This window comes from Puma concolor, chromosome C2, assembly GCF_028749965.1.
Source record: "Puma concolor isolate L17-30 chromosome C2, mPumCon1.1.hap2, whole genome shotgun sequence".
In the NCBI taxonomy this organism is placed as follows: Eukaryota; Metazoa; Chordata; class Mammalia; order Carnivora; family Felidae; genus Puma; species Puma concolor.
The window spans coordinates 37560298-37579634 of NC_141675.1; the positions used below are offsets into that span (position 1 = coordinate 37560298).

At 36.5% G+C, this 19337-nt stretch overlaps 1 protein-coding gene and 1 non-coding gene across 7 annotated transcripts in view; both read right to left on the bottom strand.

Moving 5' to 3' along the window:
• The window catches only part of TFDP2 (transcription factor Dp-2), a 174100-nt gene that overhangs the window by 108810 nt on the left and 45953 nt on the right, over positions 1 to 19337 (bottom strand). For 3 of the 6 annotated variants that reach the window (XM_025913428.2, XM_025913427.2, XM_086674437.1), the window contains exons 2-3: positions 17120 to 17234; positions 9178 to 9244 (exon numbers count right to left, since the gene is read on the bottom strand). In XM_025913428.2, the coding sequence (XP_025769213.1) occupies positions 9178 to 9244; positions 17120 to 17134 (82 nt within the window). In that variant the 5' untranslated portion in view covers positions 17135 to 17234. Of the gene's footprint in view, positions 1 to 9177; positions 9245 to 11719; positions 11797 to 17119; positions 17240 to 19337 lie in introns of those variants that run through there. The other 3 variants (XM_086674440.1, XM_086674438.1, XM_086674439.1) reach the window with 2 other exon arrangements.
• On the bottom strand, positions 3503 to 3575 carry TRNAN-GUU (transfer RNA asparagine (anticodon GUU)). Its single transcript has one exon. It is a non-coding gene; the product is annotated as a tRNA-Asn (tRNA).

Sequence of the window (19337 nt, forward strand, 5' to 3'; positions counted from 1 at the left end):
TTTGTCCCTCCCCTACTCGTGCTCTGTCTCTTTCTCAAAAATAAACATTAAAAAAAAATTTTTTTAAAGCCCCAGGAGACTAGGAAAGTGCTTTTGAATTTAGTAATGACTTTTTTTTTTTTTTTTTAAGAAGTCTCTGCACCCAATGTGGGGCTTGAAATCATGACCACAATATCAAGAATCACATGCTGTACTGAATGAGCCAGCCAGGTGCTTGTGGCAATGACTTTTTAGATACAACCAAAAAGCATGATCCATGAAAGAAAAAACTGCCAGGTTGGACTTTATGAAAATTAAAAACTTCTTTGTGAAAGACACTGTTTCTCTACCACCAGATAATGAATGTCAAGTCTTTGTGTTTTCTTACAAGAAACATTATGTGTTTGTATTACACTTCTATTTAAACAAATGGTTATATATATAGTACACTGTTCTGCACTTAATAATGTGTCTTTGTAGATCATTCTATATTAAAAAAAAATTTTTTTTAAGTAGGCTTCACACCCAGCCCAATGTGGTGCTTGAACTCACAACCATAGATCAAGACCTGAGCTGAGACTAAGTAGGATGCTTAACTGATGGAGCCACCCAGGCGCCCCCATTCCATACTTGTACATAGCATTCTCATTCCCAAATTTATATCTGCATAAGTATTCCTTTGTACATATTGAACACTATTTAATCAAATCTTACCAATGAACTTAAGAGTTTCCAATATTTTGCCATTACATGTAATACTGCAAACATTAAGCTTCACTTTCCCTATTTGCTAGCACATCAGTAGAATCAATTCTTAAAACTGGGATTGATGGGTTATAGGAAATGTGAAGATAAATCAATTACAGTACTGTGAAATTGCTTCCCATAAAGGCTGTACTAATTTATGCTCCTACCAGCAGTGTAAGAGAACATGTTACCTATACTCTTCACAACAGTGTTTTATCAAACTTCTTAATACTCACCAATCTTATAGAGTGGAAAGTGGTATTCAGTGTACTTTCAAATTACACGTTTTATGAATGAGGTACAGTACCTTTTTATCTGTGTAAGAACCATTAATATTTCTTTTTCTGTAACTGTTTATTCATAACTTTCTTTTTAATGTTTATTATTTTGAAACAGAGACAGAGTGTGAGAGGGGGAGAGGCAAATAGAGAAGACACAGAATCCAAAGCAGGTTCCAGGCTCTGAGCTGTCAGCACAGAGCCAGACGTCGGGCTCGAACTCACAGACCATGGACCACGAGATGATGACCTGAGCTGAAGTTGGATGCTTAACCAACTGAGCCACCCAAGTACCCCTTATTCATAAGGTTTGCCCATTTTCTAAAAATTTGGTTGTTGGTTGGGTTTCTTCCCTTGTTTCACTATACAATATTCCTTTCTTCCCTTTAATGCCTTGAGGCTTTTAGTGTATTTTATTTGATATCAATATTGTTTTGCTCATTGTACATCTTTGGCCATTTCTTATTTTCAATCTTTCTTAGATTTAAGAATTCTGAATATATTTTTAGTTCCAAAACAACTTTTTCTATGTTGCAACTGTATCCTCTTGAGAGTTTTCATTCCCTTTTCTATCACAGCTTTCTCTCATCTTTTCCATTAGCTCTGTTTCCACAGGAGGAATCTGTTTGATTATTCAGTGATTCCCTCTTTCAAGTTGCTGAATTCATTTTAATAGGCTGAACTTTTAATAGCCATAGGGTATTGCAATCTCTTGGATAGTGGAGAACTGGCAGTCAGTATAAGATATGCATATTTTAAATTTGATGTGCAAGCAATGAAGGAGCTGGCAAAGTGGAATTGCTCTGCTGAGGTTATAAAGGAACAAGCGGGGAATATATGGCAGACCTCACTTGCCTGCAAAGACATGAGCAATTCATCCCACAAGTGCAACCCTCCTAGCAGCTGCTGATCAGGCAGCTTCCCAGGGGACTGTGTATAGCGTGCAGGTAAGTACGGCCTCTTTCCACATGCAGAAATATCAGAAATATCCAAACGTACAGACCACCCGACACCATGCACCTCCCAGATAACTAAGAGATCCTTGGTCTTCACCAAAGATACTGATGGACTTTCAACACCACACAAAGTGAAGTTGTATGTCACAGGATTTTTACCTTTCGTTTTCCTCAATAATGCACAATTACATGATTCATAACCAGGACATACAAATACTCTATTGCTTTTAAATCCTCTACTACTCGCCTGGTTATGACTGAATATAATTATCTTCAGGCTTGTTCTTATTTTAATTTTTTTTTTTTTTCAACTTTTTTTTAATTTATTTTTGGGACAGAGAGAGACAGAGCATGAACGGGGGAGGGGCAGAGAGAGAGGGAGACACAGAATCGGAAACAGGCTCCAGGCTCTGAGCCATCAGCCCAGAGCCTGACGCGGGGCTCGAACCCACGGACTGCGAGATCGTGACCTGGCTGAAGTAGGACGCTTAACCGACTGCGCCATCCAGGCACCCCAGGCTTGTTCTTATTTTAATCAATTAGTAATTTTTAAGCTCCAACTCTTAGGTATGTGTTCTAAGACAAAAAGTTCAGAAACCTTCCTCACTCTAAATTCCTTAACACTTTGTTCAAAAAGTTTTAAGGTAAGTTCCTTCTACATTTACTTCTCAACGTTTAGATAAATAAACATTTTTATTACAAGTCTGGAAACATGGCAAAACAAACTCTTACAATTCAGTATTTACTGAATATAACTGTGCTAGACACCAAGCGAGATTCTGAAGACAAAAATAGGAAAAAGGACCCTGCTCTCAAGGAGCTCAAGAATTTAGCAAAAGAAAAGGACAATCTATAAAGAAATACAATCTAATGTGATAAGGACAATAATAAAGTATGTACAGGGTCCAAAGGTTAACTAACAGAAAGGAGCTGTAGTAACAAGGAGCTACAAAGGAATTCGTGGTCAGCTAGATTTTAAAGAGTAAGTAGGAATTTGCCCAGTGGTCAAAGAAATTATAGACAGAAGGTAAGGACATAACATTCTTTCAACAATGTTCCTAGTTTGAGACAGATACTGTGGGATAGATACTTTGAAATACTTGTCCTAGAGATACAATGATGAATTAAGAAAAAGTCTTTGACTTACAGAGTCCAGGGAGGGGGACAAATAAGTAAACGAGTCATTAAAGTACAGTGTGATAAATACTACAAAAGGGATAAGGAGAGAGTATTAGAGGCTTATGGGCCAAGTGGAAATAAGACCTAAACTCAGATGTGAATAATGAACTGAAATTAGCCAGGTGTAATATGTGTCAGGAGTGGAGTAGAAGACCATGTCAGGGATCACAGAGTTCCAGGCACAGAGAGGTGTGTACAGATGGACGCAGACAGACAGAGACAGAAAGTGAAAGAGAGAACGTAGCTCAAAGTGGCAGAAGAAGAGGTATCTGAGATAAGGCTCTGGATAAAAGCAAGAACTCTAACATGAAGGATTTTTTATTTGACTTATTTTTTTAAGATTTTATTTTTAAGTAATCTCTACACCCAACATGGGGCTCAAACTCACAACCCTGAGATCAACAGTCACATGCTCTACCAACTGAGCCAGCCAGGCGCCCCAAGGATCTTTCAAATCAGAGTTTAGACTTTATCTTGAAGGCAATAAGGAACTACTGAACTAATTTTTTTTAACATGGAAAGACTGTTGAGGTTTGTGTTTGAGAGCTATACTACAGTAATGAAACAGAAAGAAAGAAATCTGGAAGTAAATACAACAGTCGCAGTAATCCAGGAAACGGTTTATTGTAGTCTGACCTAAGATATTAGCAACAAAGATAGAGAAAACGGTTGGGGAGGACTGAGAGACTGAGGACGCAGAACCAACAAGCCTTATAAATGATTTGACTGGAAGCAGAGAGAAAGAAAAGGAATCAAATATGAGACCTCAATTTCTGGTTTAGGCACAGGGTGGATGGTACTACTATTCAGTAAGATAAGGAAAAGGGGAAAGCAGGTTTTGAGAGGATGAAATAATTACTTTAATTCTGGAGTTTGAGCCTGAGATGCTTTAAGTTACTCAGTGAAGGCATCCAATAAGCAACTGGCTATACAAAATCTCAAGACAAATTTGGGTCAGAGATATAGATTTGACAACAGTCCATATACAAAGTAAATGATAACTACAGCAATGATGAATAGATGAAATTGCCTGTGGAGAATTTACAAAATGAGAAAAAAAACCTAAGACAAAACCCCATGGAAAACTAACATTTAAAAAATTTGTTAATGTTTTTATTTATTTTTAAGAGAGAGAGAAACAGAGCACAAGCAGGGGAGGGGCAGAGAGAGAGGGAGACACAGAATCCGAAGCAGGCTCCAGGCTCTGAGCTGTCAGCACACAGCCCGACGCAGGGCTCGAACCCATGAACCACGAGATCATGACTTGAGCCAAAGTTGGACACTTAACTGACTGAGCCACCCAAGTTGCCCCTGGAACATTAACATTTAGGAGACAGAGAGAGAGCTAGCAGAGTAGACTGAAAGAGAGCAGATAAAAAGGAAGATGAAAATATTAATATGAGGAAAAGGAGCAAGCACTTAATGAATGCTTACTATGTGCTAGGTGTTGGTTGTACTAAGTGATTTATGTGCACTACCTCATTTAATCCTTAGACACTCTCTAAGCAACTTATTGCTACCTGCTTCATTATAGATGTGGATACTTTGGTTTAGGGAGATCAACTTGCTCAGGTTTACACACTTGGTTGGGTGTAAGAAGTACAACCAAGATCAGATCACACTGAGTCCTCTAGAGCCCTTGTTCTTAACTGCTACACTATACTGCTTTCTTATGAAAGTCTTAAAAAGTGTGGTATCACAGACACATAAAAACCAGTGATTCAAAAAGAAAGACACCATCCCAGTAGCAATGAGTTCATCCAGCACCGAGATCTTGGTTTCTAATAACATTCTCCATTAAAAGGAATCAGGAATCTTTGGGAAAATGGCTGATCTGAGAAGTAGGCAAGAAATAATGTAAAATGAGCCTGGAACATCTTGGAGTGCTAAAGAAATAAGTGCTCAAAACAAAAACAAACACAAAACCACACCCACAACGAGGGACATATGCCAAAGGAACACAGAAAACCAACTGTGGCCACAGCTGTATCAACTCAAGCAGAAAATTAAGTAAGTATTGGACTATAACCCAGAGTATAAATGAAATATCAGGTACAAACTAAATAATATAAATCAAGCATTAAATAAATAAGTGAAGAAACAAGAGAGAAGAGACAAATCTAGGGTGCAAAAGAATTCCAAATAAATTATGTAGATACTCCCCCTCCCAGAAGTAGAGCAACCTCTCCACTTCTCAAATATGGGTTCCACATAATGACTTCCTTCCAAAGACTACAGTATGGAAAGGGGGAGAGGTTAAAAAGTCACTTTATAGTACAGAAGCAGGACAAACATTACCTCAGCCAAGTGATCAAAGTTCACATCGACAATGATAAGTCATGTTGATAGTATGGACCTTTGATATGCTGTGATGAGAATGGCACTTTATCTCTGTGGTTCTTCTCAAAAACTCGTAACTCCAATCTAATCATGAGAAACACATCAGAAAAATCCCAATGGAGGGACATTCTACAAAATACCTGAACACTCCTCAAAACTGTCATTAAAAACACAGAAAGTCTGAGATACTGTCATAGCCAAAAGGAGGCTAAGGATGATGGTCATGAAATGTAATGTGGTATCCTGGATGCTCTCCTGGAACAGAAAGAGAACATTAGCTAAAAATTAAGGAAATCTGAAGAAGTTGGACTTCTGTTAATTAACATATGTTGATTTTGGCTCATTAATTGAAAAAACTGTACTAAACCAATGTATGATGTTAGCAGTAGGAGAAACTGACTAAGGGGTTTATGAGAACTCTCTTGAACTCTCTCTATAATTTCTCTGCATATCTAAAACTATTCTAAAAGTAAAATATTATTTAAAAAACAAGAGGGGAAATTAACTGCATGAAATGCTGATAAACAACAAAGAAAAAAAAACGAAGATCAAGAGCAGTTTCAGTGGATTATTGGAGTCAAAGCCAGATTACATTGGGCAGAGGAGTAAATTAAAGCTGAGAATGGGATTATAAGTGTATAGCTTTTTCCACAAGTTTGACAATGAGGGGAAGAACAAATCAGAGCTGGAAACAGACATCAAGTTAAAGAAAGTGGTTGGTGGTTTTTTTTTTTTTTAAATAAAGGTATAATTCACATACCAAAAATTTATTTTTGTACTTTTTGTATTTTTGTGCTTTTAAAGTACAATTCAGTGGTTTCCAGTATGTTCACAAAGTTGTATAACCATCACCACCATTATCTATTTCCAGAACATATTTCTTACTTCAAAAAGAAATGATACAATCAAACAGGCCCTGAATATATGAAATATTTTGATGAATAGGAGGACTTCACATTGTTAAGGTGTCAATAAAACTAAAGCGATTTACAGATTCAATGCAATCTCGATCAAAATTCTAACAGCCTTTTTTTTTTTTTTACAGAAATGGAAAAGCTGATCCTCAAATTCATGTGGAATTACAAGGAATCCTAAATAGCAGAATAATCTTTAAAAATAATAAAGTTAAAGGGCTCACACTTCTCAACTTTGAAACTTATTACAAAACTACAATAATTTAAAACAGAATGGTACTGGGGGTACCTGGGTGGCTCAGTCAGTTAAGTGTCTGACTCTTGGTTTTGGCTCAGGTCATGATCTCACCATTCTGTGAGTTTGAGCCCCACACTGGGCTCTGTGTTGACAGCACAGAGCTTGCTTGGGATTCTGTCTCCCTTTCTCTCTGCCACTCCCCCCTGCTCTCTCTCTCTCAAAAATAAATTAATTAATTTAAAAAACCCCATTATGGTACTGACATATGGACAGACATATATACTAAGGGAAAATAATAAAAAGCCCAGAAATAAACCTTCACATATATGGCCAACTTATTTTTGACAAGGGTGCTAAGACCTTGACCTCTATTATAAACAGTAATGGAAAAACTGGTTATCCATATGCCAATTTGATCCTTACCTTATATAAAAATTAACTCAAAATGGATCAAAGACCTAAACTAAAGAACCAAGACTATAAAATTCTCAGAAGGAAGCACTGAGGAAAATCTTCATGACACTGGATTTGGCAACCATGTGATGGATGTGACAAGAAAAGCACAGACAACAAAAGAAAAAACAGATGAACTGGACTTCCACTAAATAAAGAACTTTTGCACATCCAAAGAGATGATCAAGAAAGCGAAAAGACAACCTACTGAACAGAAGAAAATATCTGCAAATCATTTATCTTGTAAGGGATCAATATCCAGCATACATAAAGAATCCCTAAAACACAACTCCAAAAACTGGAGTAGACCTTTCAAAGAAGATATATAAATGGCCAATAAGCACATAAAAAGATGCTCAACACGACTAGTTACTAAAGAAATGCAAATCAAAATTACAGTGAGATATCACTTCGTATCTACCAGGATGGCTATAACAAAACAAAAAACAAATAAATGTTGACAAGGATGTGGAGAAACTGGAACCTTTGTGCACTGTTGGTAGGGATGTAAAATGGTACAGCTACTGTGGAAATCAGAATGGTAATTCCTCCAAAAAATTAAAAATAGAATTACCATATGACCCAAAAATTCCACTTCTAGGTATATACCCAAAAGAATTGAAAGAAGGGTCCCAAAGAGATATTTGTACTCCCTTATTCATAAAAGCATTATCCACAGCAGCTAAAACACTGAAGCAACCCAGGTGTCCAGTGATGGATGAATGATAAGCAAAAGTGGTATACATACACAATGGAATAGTATTCAGCCTTAAAAAGGAAGGAAATTTTGACATATACTACAATATAGATGAACCTTGAGGACATTATGTTAACTGAAATAAGCCAGTCACAAAATGACAATTACTACTAGGATTCCACTTACATGTGGTACCTAGAGTAGTCAAAATCATAGAGACAGAAAGAACAGTGGTTGCCAGAGACAACAGGGAAAAGGAGAGTGGGGGGTTATTGTTTAAAGAGTATAGAATTTGAATTTCACAAGGTGAAAAGAGTTATGGATATGGATGGTGGTGATGGCCACACAACATGAATGTACTTAATACCACTTAAAAATGGTTAAAGTTGTAAATTTTACGTTCTGCGTATTTTACTACAATGACAAAATTGGGGAAAAATGAAAAGCATTAAGGCTTGTGGTGTCTCTTTCACTGTTTCATACACATAATTAAATTCTCACAGACATTCTCATTATTAAGCTAGATTTTTTTTATACTGAAATACAGACTTCTCTACTCTTCTCTCCAGAGCATATAGCCTACCTTGGATATAAACCCTTTGAGGAAGCTGATGTTTCTCTCATAGCTATGAGTATATAATGACATCTATTTTGTTCCTACCTTTATAATGAAAAATTTCAAACATATACAAAGGAAGAGAGAAAGGAATAATGAAACCCCTTACAGCTATCCACTCAGCTTAAAATACTTAATCAACTCATAGACAGTTTATCTATAATTCCACTCACTTTACTCTTCTTCCCCCAGTGGATTATTGTGAAGCAATTCCAAACATCGTATCATTTCAACCATAAATATTTCAGTATATTATCTCTACATACTAAAAGATACTGATGAAAGATACATACTGAAAGATACAGACAGTGTCCTGCATAAATTCCTGTACTGGTGGGTCAGATTTCTGATATAAGCATTCCTCCAGGAAACCATACATTAGATACAGAAATGTTATGTATATTCATTCATTCTACTGTACTTCCTTACAAGTTAAACTACTAGGATGTAGGACTATCAAACAAGAAAATCAAGAAAAAAAGTAGCTTGAACAGTTACTTTCAACAGCAAGAGGATCATTTATCAAGGGTGGTCTTAGAGACCTCTTAGGAAAGAGATGGAGAAAAGTAACACAAATATCACACACACTCAACCTCACTCTCTCCCCACCTCTCACAACGGACTTTTATATGATATAAGTTATTTGGTATATTATAACACAACCCAGTGATATTATATAACAATCATTATACGTAAAGTAATACTCATAGCTGCATATTTTATAAAACAAATGCAATCAAACTGGCTCAATGCAGAAAATTTCTATTCAACTGTCCTTACCTTTTGTTGGACTGAGATTCTGATCTATAAATCCTCTTAGTTCTGCATTTGTGGAAGGCAAACCAACCTGAATAAAATAGTTTTAAAAATTAAAAATAGAATCTTAAGTATTATGTGATCATTTAATAAGTTATTTTATACCTTCCACTGGAGATCCCATGTAAAATAATAAACACAGCCACATAAAAATGAATTAATTATATCAACAATAGGAGTAGAAATTAAAAGAAAATGTTGCTTGCAATGGGAAAAGCAGGAATTGTACAGATTAAGATAAAAATCAATGAAATAATGTTACTTGTGAGCAGAACTGAGACCTACAGATTTTACTGATGGTTTTTTTGAAAGCAAGTTGTGGCAGCCATGAAGCTGCCAACAGATTTACCAAAATTCCATTTTCATGTTGCCCTTAATTTTTACTATTCATAATCACTGCCTATTATGTGTTTTTCAACATTATGATATGTAATGGATCAGATAAAGACCATTAAGACTAAACCACAGAGGTGATATCTACTGGTCTCAAATACAACTGCTTGGGCTCATATTCTGGTTCAGTAAGACACATGGTCATGTTCGGGGCGCCTGGGTGGCGCAGTCGGTTAAGCGTCCGACTTCAGCCAGGTCACGATCTCGTGGTCCGTGAGTTCGAGCCCCGCATCAGGCTCTGGGCTGATGGCTCAGAGCCTGGAGCCTGTTTCCGATTCTGTGTCTCCCTCTCTCTCTGCCCCTCCCCCGTTCATGCTCTGTCTCTCTCTGTCCCAAAAATAAATAAACGTTGAAAAAAAAAAAAAATAAATAAATAAATAAAATAAAATCTTTTAAAAAAAAAAAAAAAAAGACACATGGTCATGTTCAAATCACACAAGCTCTCTATACCTCAGTCTTCTGAACTGGTGCTAGAAGTGCTTATCAGTTTAGGTTATTAGAAAGATTAAGATAATTCATATAAAGCATCTAGCCCAGTGTAAGGCACAAAGTGCTCAATTCATGTTAACCTTCATTACTATTAATATGATACCTGGGGGCTATCTATAACAAGTGTAACTATAAATTCACCTTGAGGCAATTTATTTCATTTAATGTGATGGCCACTGGACTTCTTGGAATCATAGAGCTAAATACAGTAGTATCATCAGAGTTTAAAAAATTTATTATAGAGCCAGGAATGAAAAGACTCTACATTTTTGAAAACTTGACATAAAGCAAGATTCTAATAAATTGTTCTATTACTATTATGCTATTGTTTTAATCCTTGCAGATTTGTAATCTACCAAATGCTAACTTGGTACCTCAAACACCCTTTCAAAGTACTACCACACTGAAAAGATTTTAAAGCACACAAAGGTTTATAACTTTATGTCTGTGCACTTGTGTTGTTTTTAAACTACACACTGTATTAGCATTATATATTCTTCATGAGAACTCATTTGATACTTGACAATTTCACAATGTAAGAGCTAATTATTTCATTATTTAATAATTCAAATGCACTACTAATAGCTGTTTCTTTTTGCCAAGAGATATGTTACCAGAAATATTTCTACATATCATTCACATCATGGAAAAGTAATTCTGATGCAAACCTATTTCTCTCATTGAATACCAAATTTTTATGACAGCAGCTGAGCAGAAGACATCTAAAATGCAGCTTCTTAATCCTACGTATATAATGGTGCAGATACTTAATTCTATCTAGCTTCTTATAAGTATGCTATTAGAAGTAAACCCTTTGCAACAAAATTTGCAACAAATTACCACTACATGGATCTCCAGAGTTGTTCACAAATATTAATGGCAAGCGTTTACTTGTAAATGCCAAGAGTTTACTGTGGCATCACTAACATGCCGCCCTTTTATAACAAAATTTTTTGCTGTAAAAAGAGAAAGACAAAACTTTCATTGGTGTTCTACTGTAAAAAGAAAGCAAAGAAGGCGAAGACAGACTTTAATATTCCAACGTTAATACAATGTGATCATTTAATACATGTGTTACAACTATTTCAAAAGCATTAGTTTATACCTTTTTGTTACTAAACAAAGATAACGGCAAAAACCTCAACTGAAACCACATATTCACAGTGGAGAGAGTTCACAGTTACTGAGTTACTGTTATGCTTAAACACCTGCTCTTAATGGCCAACTTCTGCAGAGTGAAGCAGTGAATCAATTTGGTAACTTTTAAACAGAAGTACATTTGCATCTTAATAACCAACAAATTACACACTAAGAAGACAAAGGTCAGTTGTGGGTCAATACTATATGCTGATTTGGGTCTAGTAGATGGAGAAGTGTTTGTATCTAGACTTTAAATAAACACTAAAATTAATTTAATTAAAATTTCAAAAATGCAATAATTTCTGCTTTCATAAACACTTTATAGTTTAAAGATAAAGAAAAGGATTATTTGAGAATAGAAAAAGTTGGCTAGGAAAGGCATTTAAAAACAGCCTTTTTCCTTCTTCTACTTAAAAAGGATATAATAGTAATGGTTCACAGAGCAAAAGAAAAAAGTGAACTCACTTTATGTAAAATTTTTTACCTAACAAGGTCCTGAGAAAAGTCTTCTACTGGGTTATTCAAACACTGTACTGCACACTGTAAACAGTCACTAAATGTCTGTAGAATAAAAAATATCCAAGCCTAGTTTTTAAGAATAAAACCATATTTCCCACTAACAACATTATAATTTCATTGACAATAACATATTTAGATTGACAAAACTGAAAGACAACAAGATTCAGAGTGAGATGATTTGTATTCCAAGTTCAGCTCTGACATTTACAAGCAAGGTGATCTTGGAACAATCACTGCAAAATGGAGCTGACAAAACATGTGCACAACAAACTCAGAGAGCTCCTTAGATCAAATTAAATAATTATGTGAATATGATTATTAATGAAAGCAATGCTCAAGTGTGGATTGTTATTCAAATGGTAATGGTAATGGCTTTTAACTTTTCAACACTGACAGTCAATTCATAGGAGATGCAAGTGACCAATGAATGAATGAACATACAGCATACCAGTCTGACCTAGCTAGTAATGAGGGAAATGAATAAATTACATACCATTTTTTGCTGGTTATACTGACAAAGATTAAAAAGAAAATAACGGGGGGGGGGGGGGGGGGGAGGGGGCGCCTGAGTGGCCCAGTCAGCTGAGCTACTCAGGTCATGATCTCACAGTTCATGAGTTGGAGCCTAGAGCTCACTGCTGACAGCACAGAGCCTGCTTCAGATCCTCTGTCCCCTTCTCTCTGCTCCCTCCCCTGCTCGCATGCACGCTCTCTTTTTCTTTCTCTCAAAAATAAACATTAAAAAAAAAAAAAAAAGAAAGGGGAATGGCACTCTCATATACCACTGATGAATATATAAATTGGTGCAACCTTTCTGAAATGCAATTTAGCAATATGAAACAAAAGCCCCCAAAAGCACACACCCTTTCGGCCAGTAATTTCATTAAGACTTTGCCTTATGAGAATAATCCAATGAGTAAGCAAAAAAAAAAAAAAAAAAAGAAAGAAAGAAAGAAAGATAAAAAAAAAAAAAAAGGAAATAACTTGGGGTGCCTCAGTGGTTCAGTCAGTTAAGCATCCGACTTCAGCTCAGGTCATGATCTCACAGTTTGTGAGTTTGAGCCCCACATCAGGCTCTCTTCTTTCAGTGCAGAGCCCGCTTCAGTTTGTCTGTCCCCCTCTCTCTTCCCCTCCTCCACTCTCCTTCACTCTCCGTCTAGAAATATAAATAAACTTAAAAAATATAAAAATAGAGGGGCGCCTGGGTGGCTCGGTCAGTTAAGCGTCTGACTTCGGCTCAGGTCATGATCTCAAGGCTTGTGAGTTTGAGCCCCGAGTCAGGCTCTGTGCTGACAGCTCAGAGCCTGGAGCCTCTTCAGATTCTGTGTCTTTCTCTCTCTCTGCCCCTCCCCGCTCACTTTCTGTCTCTCAAAAAAAAATAAACATTAAAAAAATTTTTAAAAATATATAAAAATAGAAATAACTTAATGGCCAATATTAAGAAAGTATAATGCCTATTTAGTAGATAACATAAAACAGTCATTTAAAATGATGTTGCAGAGATATTAAGATAAGAAAAGACATTCATCAAAGAGATTAAGCTAAACAGTAGTTTACAAAACAGCATGACATTTTTATTAGAAATATATACATATATTTTTTACATACACACACACTTGTATATATACCAGATGTCTTCCTAGGCAAAATTCTGCTGCTAATCTCTATGCCATTTCCTTATCTGTATTTTCTAATTTTTCTATAATGAGTATCATGGCTTACATTTTTAAAAATGTTTTTTATTTATTTTTGAGAGAAGACAGAGGGTGAGTCGGGGAGGTGCACAGAGACACACACACACACACAAAGAGAGAGAGAGAGAGAGAGACATTGAATCTGAAGCAGATTCTAGGCTGTGAGCCATCAACACATAGCTCAATGCGGGGCTCAAACCCACGAAGCATGAGATCATGACCTGAGCCAAAGTCGGACGCTTAACCAACTGAGCCACCCAGGCACCCCAAGTCTTACATATTTTTTAAAAGATTATTTGACAAGGCTCAAAATACACATCAAATTACCTTCCACATTCTTGATTGTATATTGAGGGAGCTTAAGTGAGAACACACCAGCATTTGTGGTCATGAAGCGTATCAGTGGCTACCAGATACCATTTGACAACAATTTTACCTCGGAAACAGTGAATATATTGCCAGCTTTACAGAACTTACTTTTTGCAAAATGACCCATCCCACAATCCACGTAGTTCCAGTATGGCTGTTAATCCTTGAGCTTCAATTGTGCTATTTCAACAAAAGTGGACCCATGACCCAGACCTGGCCCACTTCTTTCTCTACTTGTCTAACTGAACATGTGGGCCAAGCAGGGTCAACCAAAGCTCCTCCATGGAATCTGAAATATACATGCTAAAAAAGAAAAGTTCCCTCTCTTCTTCTCATATAAGAATTATAAGGCCAATATAGGGTATTCTGCTACCATATAGAGCCAAGAGATGGAAAAAGGGAGACTAGATCCCTGACACCATCATGTGATCCCCTGAATCCAGATATGTTTGAAGCCACACTACTCCAAACTTTTCAGTTATGTGAATCAACACATTCCATTTTTTGCCTTAAGCTATTTTGAATAGGGTTGCTATCATTTGTAATCATGAGACCTACTATGGCATGGATAAGGCAAAAACAACTCTTCACAAAAAACCTGCTCTCATAAGAGAAATGTAACATGAGAAACAGAAAATAAGGATGTAAATATTTGAGTATGTGTTTACTAATGCCTCTCTAAGACCTGCGTGTGTGTCTCAACTACTGAGTTAAGTGCCAAATGAGTCTCCTGCTTCTACTATGCCCCTCTTCAATCTATTGACTCAGCAGTCAGGACAAACTTTCTAAGATGGTAAGTCAGGTCATGCAATTATCCACCAATCTCTAATGGCTCCTTACTGACATTTCAAATATACCCCCAACGCCCCAGTCCTTGAGGGTCCACATGATCCAGCCCCTGCTTCCCTTCTGACTTCATCCCACACCACTATCCCTTGCTTAGTCTGTTCCACTTATAAAACTGGTCACCTTGCTGTTTCTTAAACAACCACACCTTTTCCTGCCTCTACCTGGAATGATCTTTTCCCATATATTCATATGATTGGCTTCTTCTTGGATTGAGACTCAAGAGCATTGTCTGAATGTCATGCCCTTAAAGAGAACTCTCTGAACACCTGAGTTGAAAGAGCTCTCCCTTGCTACCATCACCCTCTTTCTTCTTACCCTATTTTATTTTTAGTCGTGACATTTATCATTACCTGACAGTATATATGTATTCACTGTCTTCTCTCACTACACTATAAGCCCAAAGAAGGCAGGAGCCTAGAACAGGATCAGGTACATATATTTGGTGGGTGGGGGAAGAAGGAGAATGAATTGTTTGTGGCACTGTGAACTAGTATAATCCTTTCAGTAAGTATCTTGACAAAACATATTAAAAGCCACAAAAATGTTCGTATCTATTGCAGAATAGGTAGTAAACTTGATTGGTTATTTTCAGACAGTCTATTCCAATTCTTTCCCACATACATTAGCCTAATCTGAGGTTTGACTTCTCCATGTCCCTAAATCAAAGGTATCAAAAGACCATCAGCTCATCACTTATCCCTCTCCCCCTAGGATGCCATAGCAGAAAGAGAAATATATTGCTCACTGTTTGATTTCTTCCAAATATACAAACAAAATAATGGGAGTATAATCATCACTGGTTCAAATGTTTTATGCTACTTTAGGGAAACAACTTTTAATATAGTGTATTGTACATATGACTAAGAAGATGATATTTAATTCAAGGCATATTTTAAGCCAAAATATGCTTGCTATTTGAATGTTAACCATCTTGTGGTTCAGGATAACTTTTACCTCCCCTTTTTCCTAAAGGAGAAAAAAAAATCAGGATAATATCCTATAAGAAAATTCCCTATACACAGACTAAAACTTTGTTTCTTCTTTCCCCCCAACAGCACTTTCACAAATATGTAATATGTAACAAATATGTAACAAATATGTAGATTAAAGCCTACTACTCCTGATAATTTATCCTAATGAAATTAATTAAATGATAATGAAACAAAATCTATATCTGCTTACAGCTACTTATAGCATGTCAAAAGCAAAGTTAATAATAGGAAAATAGAGACAAATAATTAAGGTGGTTTTTGTTTTTTTTTTTTTAATGTTATTCTTTAGATATATAACAGGCAGTATTTGGAACTGTCTGGCTTACAAAAGACCTTTCCACACAACAGAATGCTGGCTCTTCCTGGTCACAATTAACTAAACCACTAGTAGACGTCACACTTGAGCAGTGTCAGAGGTCCACCCCAAGGAGTTTGGAATTGGAGCTCACGTGGGCAGACAGGATCTGTCAAGCTGCCTCCTTCCTTTCCTTCACACCTCTCTCTCTCTGAACAGGCTGGCTCTGTAACACGTATATTGAGATGCTGCCTGGAAAACTAAGGAGCATGATTTGCAGAGAGAGAGAGAGAGAGTATGAAGCAGATGCACACAGACAAGCAGAGTTAATAAATGGAAACTAAACACTGCTTCAGTTCCTGGTAGATTTCAAGTTCCTGTACTCAGATCTTTCTGAGGGCCCACTAAATTCCTACTCATAAATTGTTTGAGACATTCCTGTATCTTTATAATAAATTCCCTTTTTAAGGTAGCCTAAGCTGGCTTCTGTTACATGCAATCAAAGATTCCAACATCACAATCTGGGAACAGTAAAGCAATTGTAAGTTATTTCCCTAAATGTTGTAGTATTTATTTTCTAGCATAATCCTCACATAACTGGAAACAAATCCATTGATACAGCCTGACAATAAGAAAATAACTTGAAAGGAAGTAGATTCAGAAATGATAGCCTCAAGCAGAGGAAACAAACTGAATAAGTTCTCCAAAAAATCCAAAATCTAATGTCCCCTCAGGAATCATCTCATGGAAGATAGCAAGCTTCTTTTGAACAATATCCAGTATACATATTCCCTTATGTCCACAAGAAAAAAACTGGGCCAAAGAAAACAGTGATCTTCTAAGTAAAAATCTCCAGCAAGCACGAAAACAAATTTATTACAGTACCAAAAAAGGAGAGGGGTGGGAAACTTTCTACAGATGGAAATTTTGCAGCTGTTGAGAAGACACAACTTGGCAGCAATTTATAAGAATGCTACCGTGTCCAGTAGAATGCTATATTCAACAGCACTAAAGTTTACTATCTTGTTCTATGCATAAACAAAAACAATTATAAATTAATGCCAGTAAAATGAACTTGATTAATTAGAATAGTGAAGAAAATGTACATAGGGAAAAGTACAACTCACATTAAGAATACTTACATTTAAAAATTTACAAATACTTACATTTTTTGCCGTCATGTCAAACTGTATTCGATTTAAAATTCTGTAAAGCCATTAAAAAACAAACAAAAACAAAAACAAAAAAACTTCGTCTTCAATAACTCCTTAAAAGAACATCCTGTTAAAAGGGGAAAAGAGAGGGAACAGTAATATAATAACAATAATAATAGGCAATGTTCATGTCATATTTACCAAGTGACATGCATTGTTCTTTAAGGGGATCATTTAAATTAATCTTCACAACACTATGAGACATACACCATTTTAACCCTCATTTTCCAGGTAAAAATTTGGGCTTACAGAAGTTAAAAACTTTGACCAATCAACTCAGCTAACAAGTGATAAAACCTGGGCTTTGAAATATCATACTATGTTACTTTAGATAATGCAATGAAAGAAACACCAAGGCTCATTGGAGAAATAGCCAATTCCAGAGCTGGGGCAGGAGATGTACAAGATATGACTAGAACATTTTATTGTACAGTAAGGAAGAGCTCAAGAAATGATGGAGATATATCAAAAGTATACAGGAGCCAGCCTAAAGGGCCTACATACAACTGGACAATCTGGAACAACTGAGCGCCAAAGTATACAGTGACAGTAACTGATTATGACTATAAACTCTTTGAATGAAGTAACGATCCAGGACTGCATACTGATAAAAAGCAGATTAAACGAAATAATGAGGAGGAAGGGAAAGCTCTTCTTTGCAATTCAATACCAACTAGTAAATAGAAAGGAATAACGACGTAAGAAAACCACCAATTTGTAAACATCATAATAACTGATTAGACAAGGATCATTATTGGATACTACAACTAGTGGGTGAAAGTGGGTGAGAAAAAGGATATTTACACAGTCTTGAAATATCACCCCACAAAATACCTACTAATTCAAATTTTACAGTGAAGAAATCTGACACACACCACATAGCCAAAGTAATCAAACCTATCAAATAACCACCAACAGTGGCACAAACCAACATCAGGCGTCTCCACAAGTGCACGGAGATGGATATAATATCACTTCTGAGGTATTTCCATCCAAATGCATAACCTAAATCTAATCATGAGGAAATATCAGAGAAATTTAAATGGACGGTCATTCCATAAAATAACAGGTGAACTTTTCAAAAATGTTACTGTCATGAAAGAAAAAATAAAAAAACTTGACTAACAGTCCGATTTAAAAAGACAAAAATCACATAAAAATTAAATTCCAAGTATGATCCTGAAGTGGACTCTGGACCAGAAAAAAATACTTACTATGAACACCATTATTAGGGCTACTGGAAAAATTGAAATAGAGTCCATCGACTGGGTAATAGTATTGTTTCAGTGTTCCATTTCCTGCTTTTGATCAGAGAGGACCATGGGGCTTTTTAGGTGGATGTGCTTGTTTTTAGAAAACACACACCGGGGCGCCTGGGTGGCGCAGTCGGTTAAGCGTCCGACTTCAGCCAGGTCACGATCTCGCGGTCCGTGAGTTCGAGCCCCGCGTCAGGCTCTGGGCTGATGGCTCAGAGCCTGGAGCCTGTTTCCGATTCTGTGTCTCCCTCTCTCTCTGCCCCTCCCCCGTTCATGCTCTGTCTCTCTCTCTGTCCCAAAAATAAATAAATGTTGAAAAAAAAAATTTAAAAAAAAAAAAAAAAAAAAAAAAGAAAACACACACCAAAATATTTAGAAGTGGAGAGGTATGATAGCAGCAACTAGCTTTCAAATGATGAAAAAAATATATATAATCTGTATATAGAGATAAAGTGGGAATGATAAAACAAATGTGGCAAATGTTGGCAACTGGTTAATCTGAGAAAAGGGTATTTAGAAGTTATTTGCCCTACTTTTCCAACTTTCCTCTTATTTTTTTTTTTTTAATTTTTTTTTTTCAACGTTTATTTATTTTTTGGGGGACAGAGAGAGACAGAGCATGAATGGGGGAGGGGCAGAGAGAGGGAGACACAGAATCGGAAACAGGCTCCAGGCTCCGAGCCATCAGCCCAGAGCCTGACGCGGGGCTCGAACTCACGGACCGCGAGATTGTGACCTGGCTGAAGTCGGACGCTTAACCGACTGCGCCACCCAGGCGCCCCAACTTTCCTCTTATTTTACCATCACTTCAAAATTAAAGCTTTAATAAAGAAATTTAAGGGGAAGGAAAAAATAAAATTTAATTTGGAAAAGACCATAAACAATAGGAGCTTGAAGAAACAGGAACTCCAAAA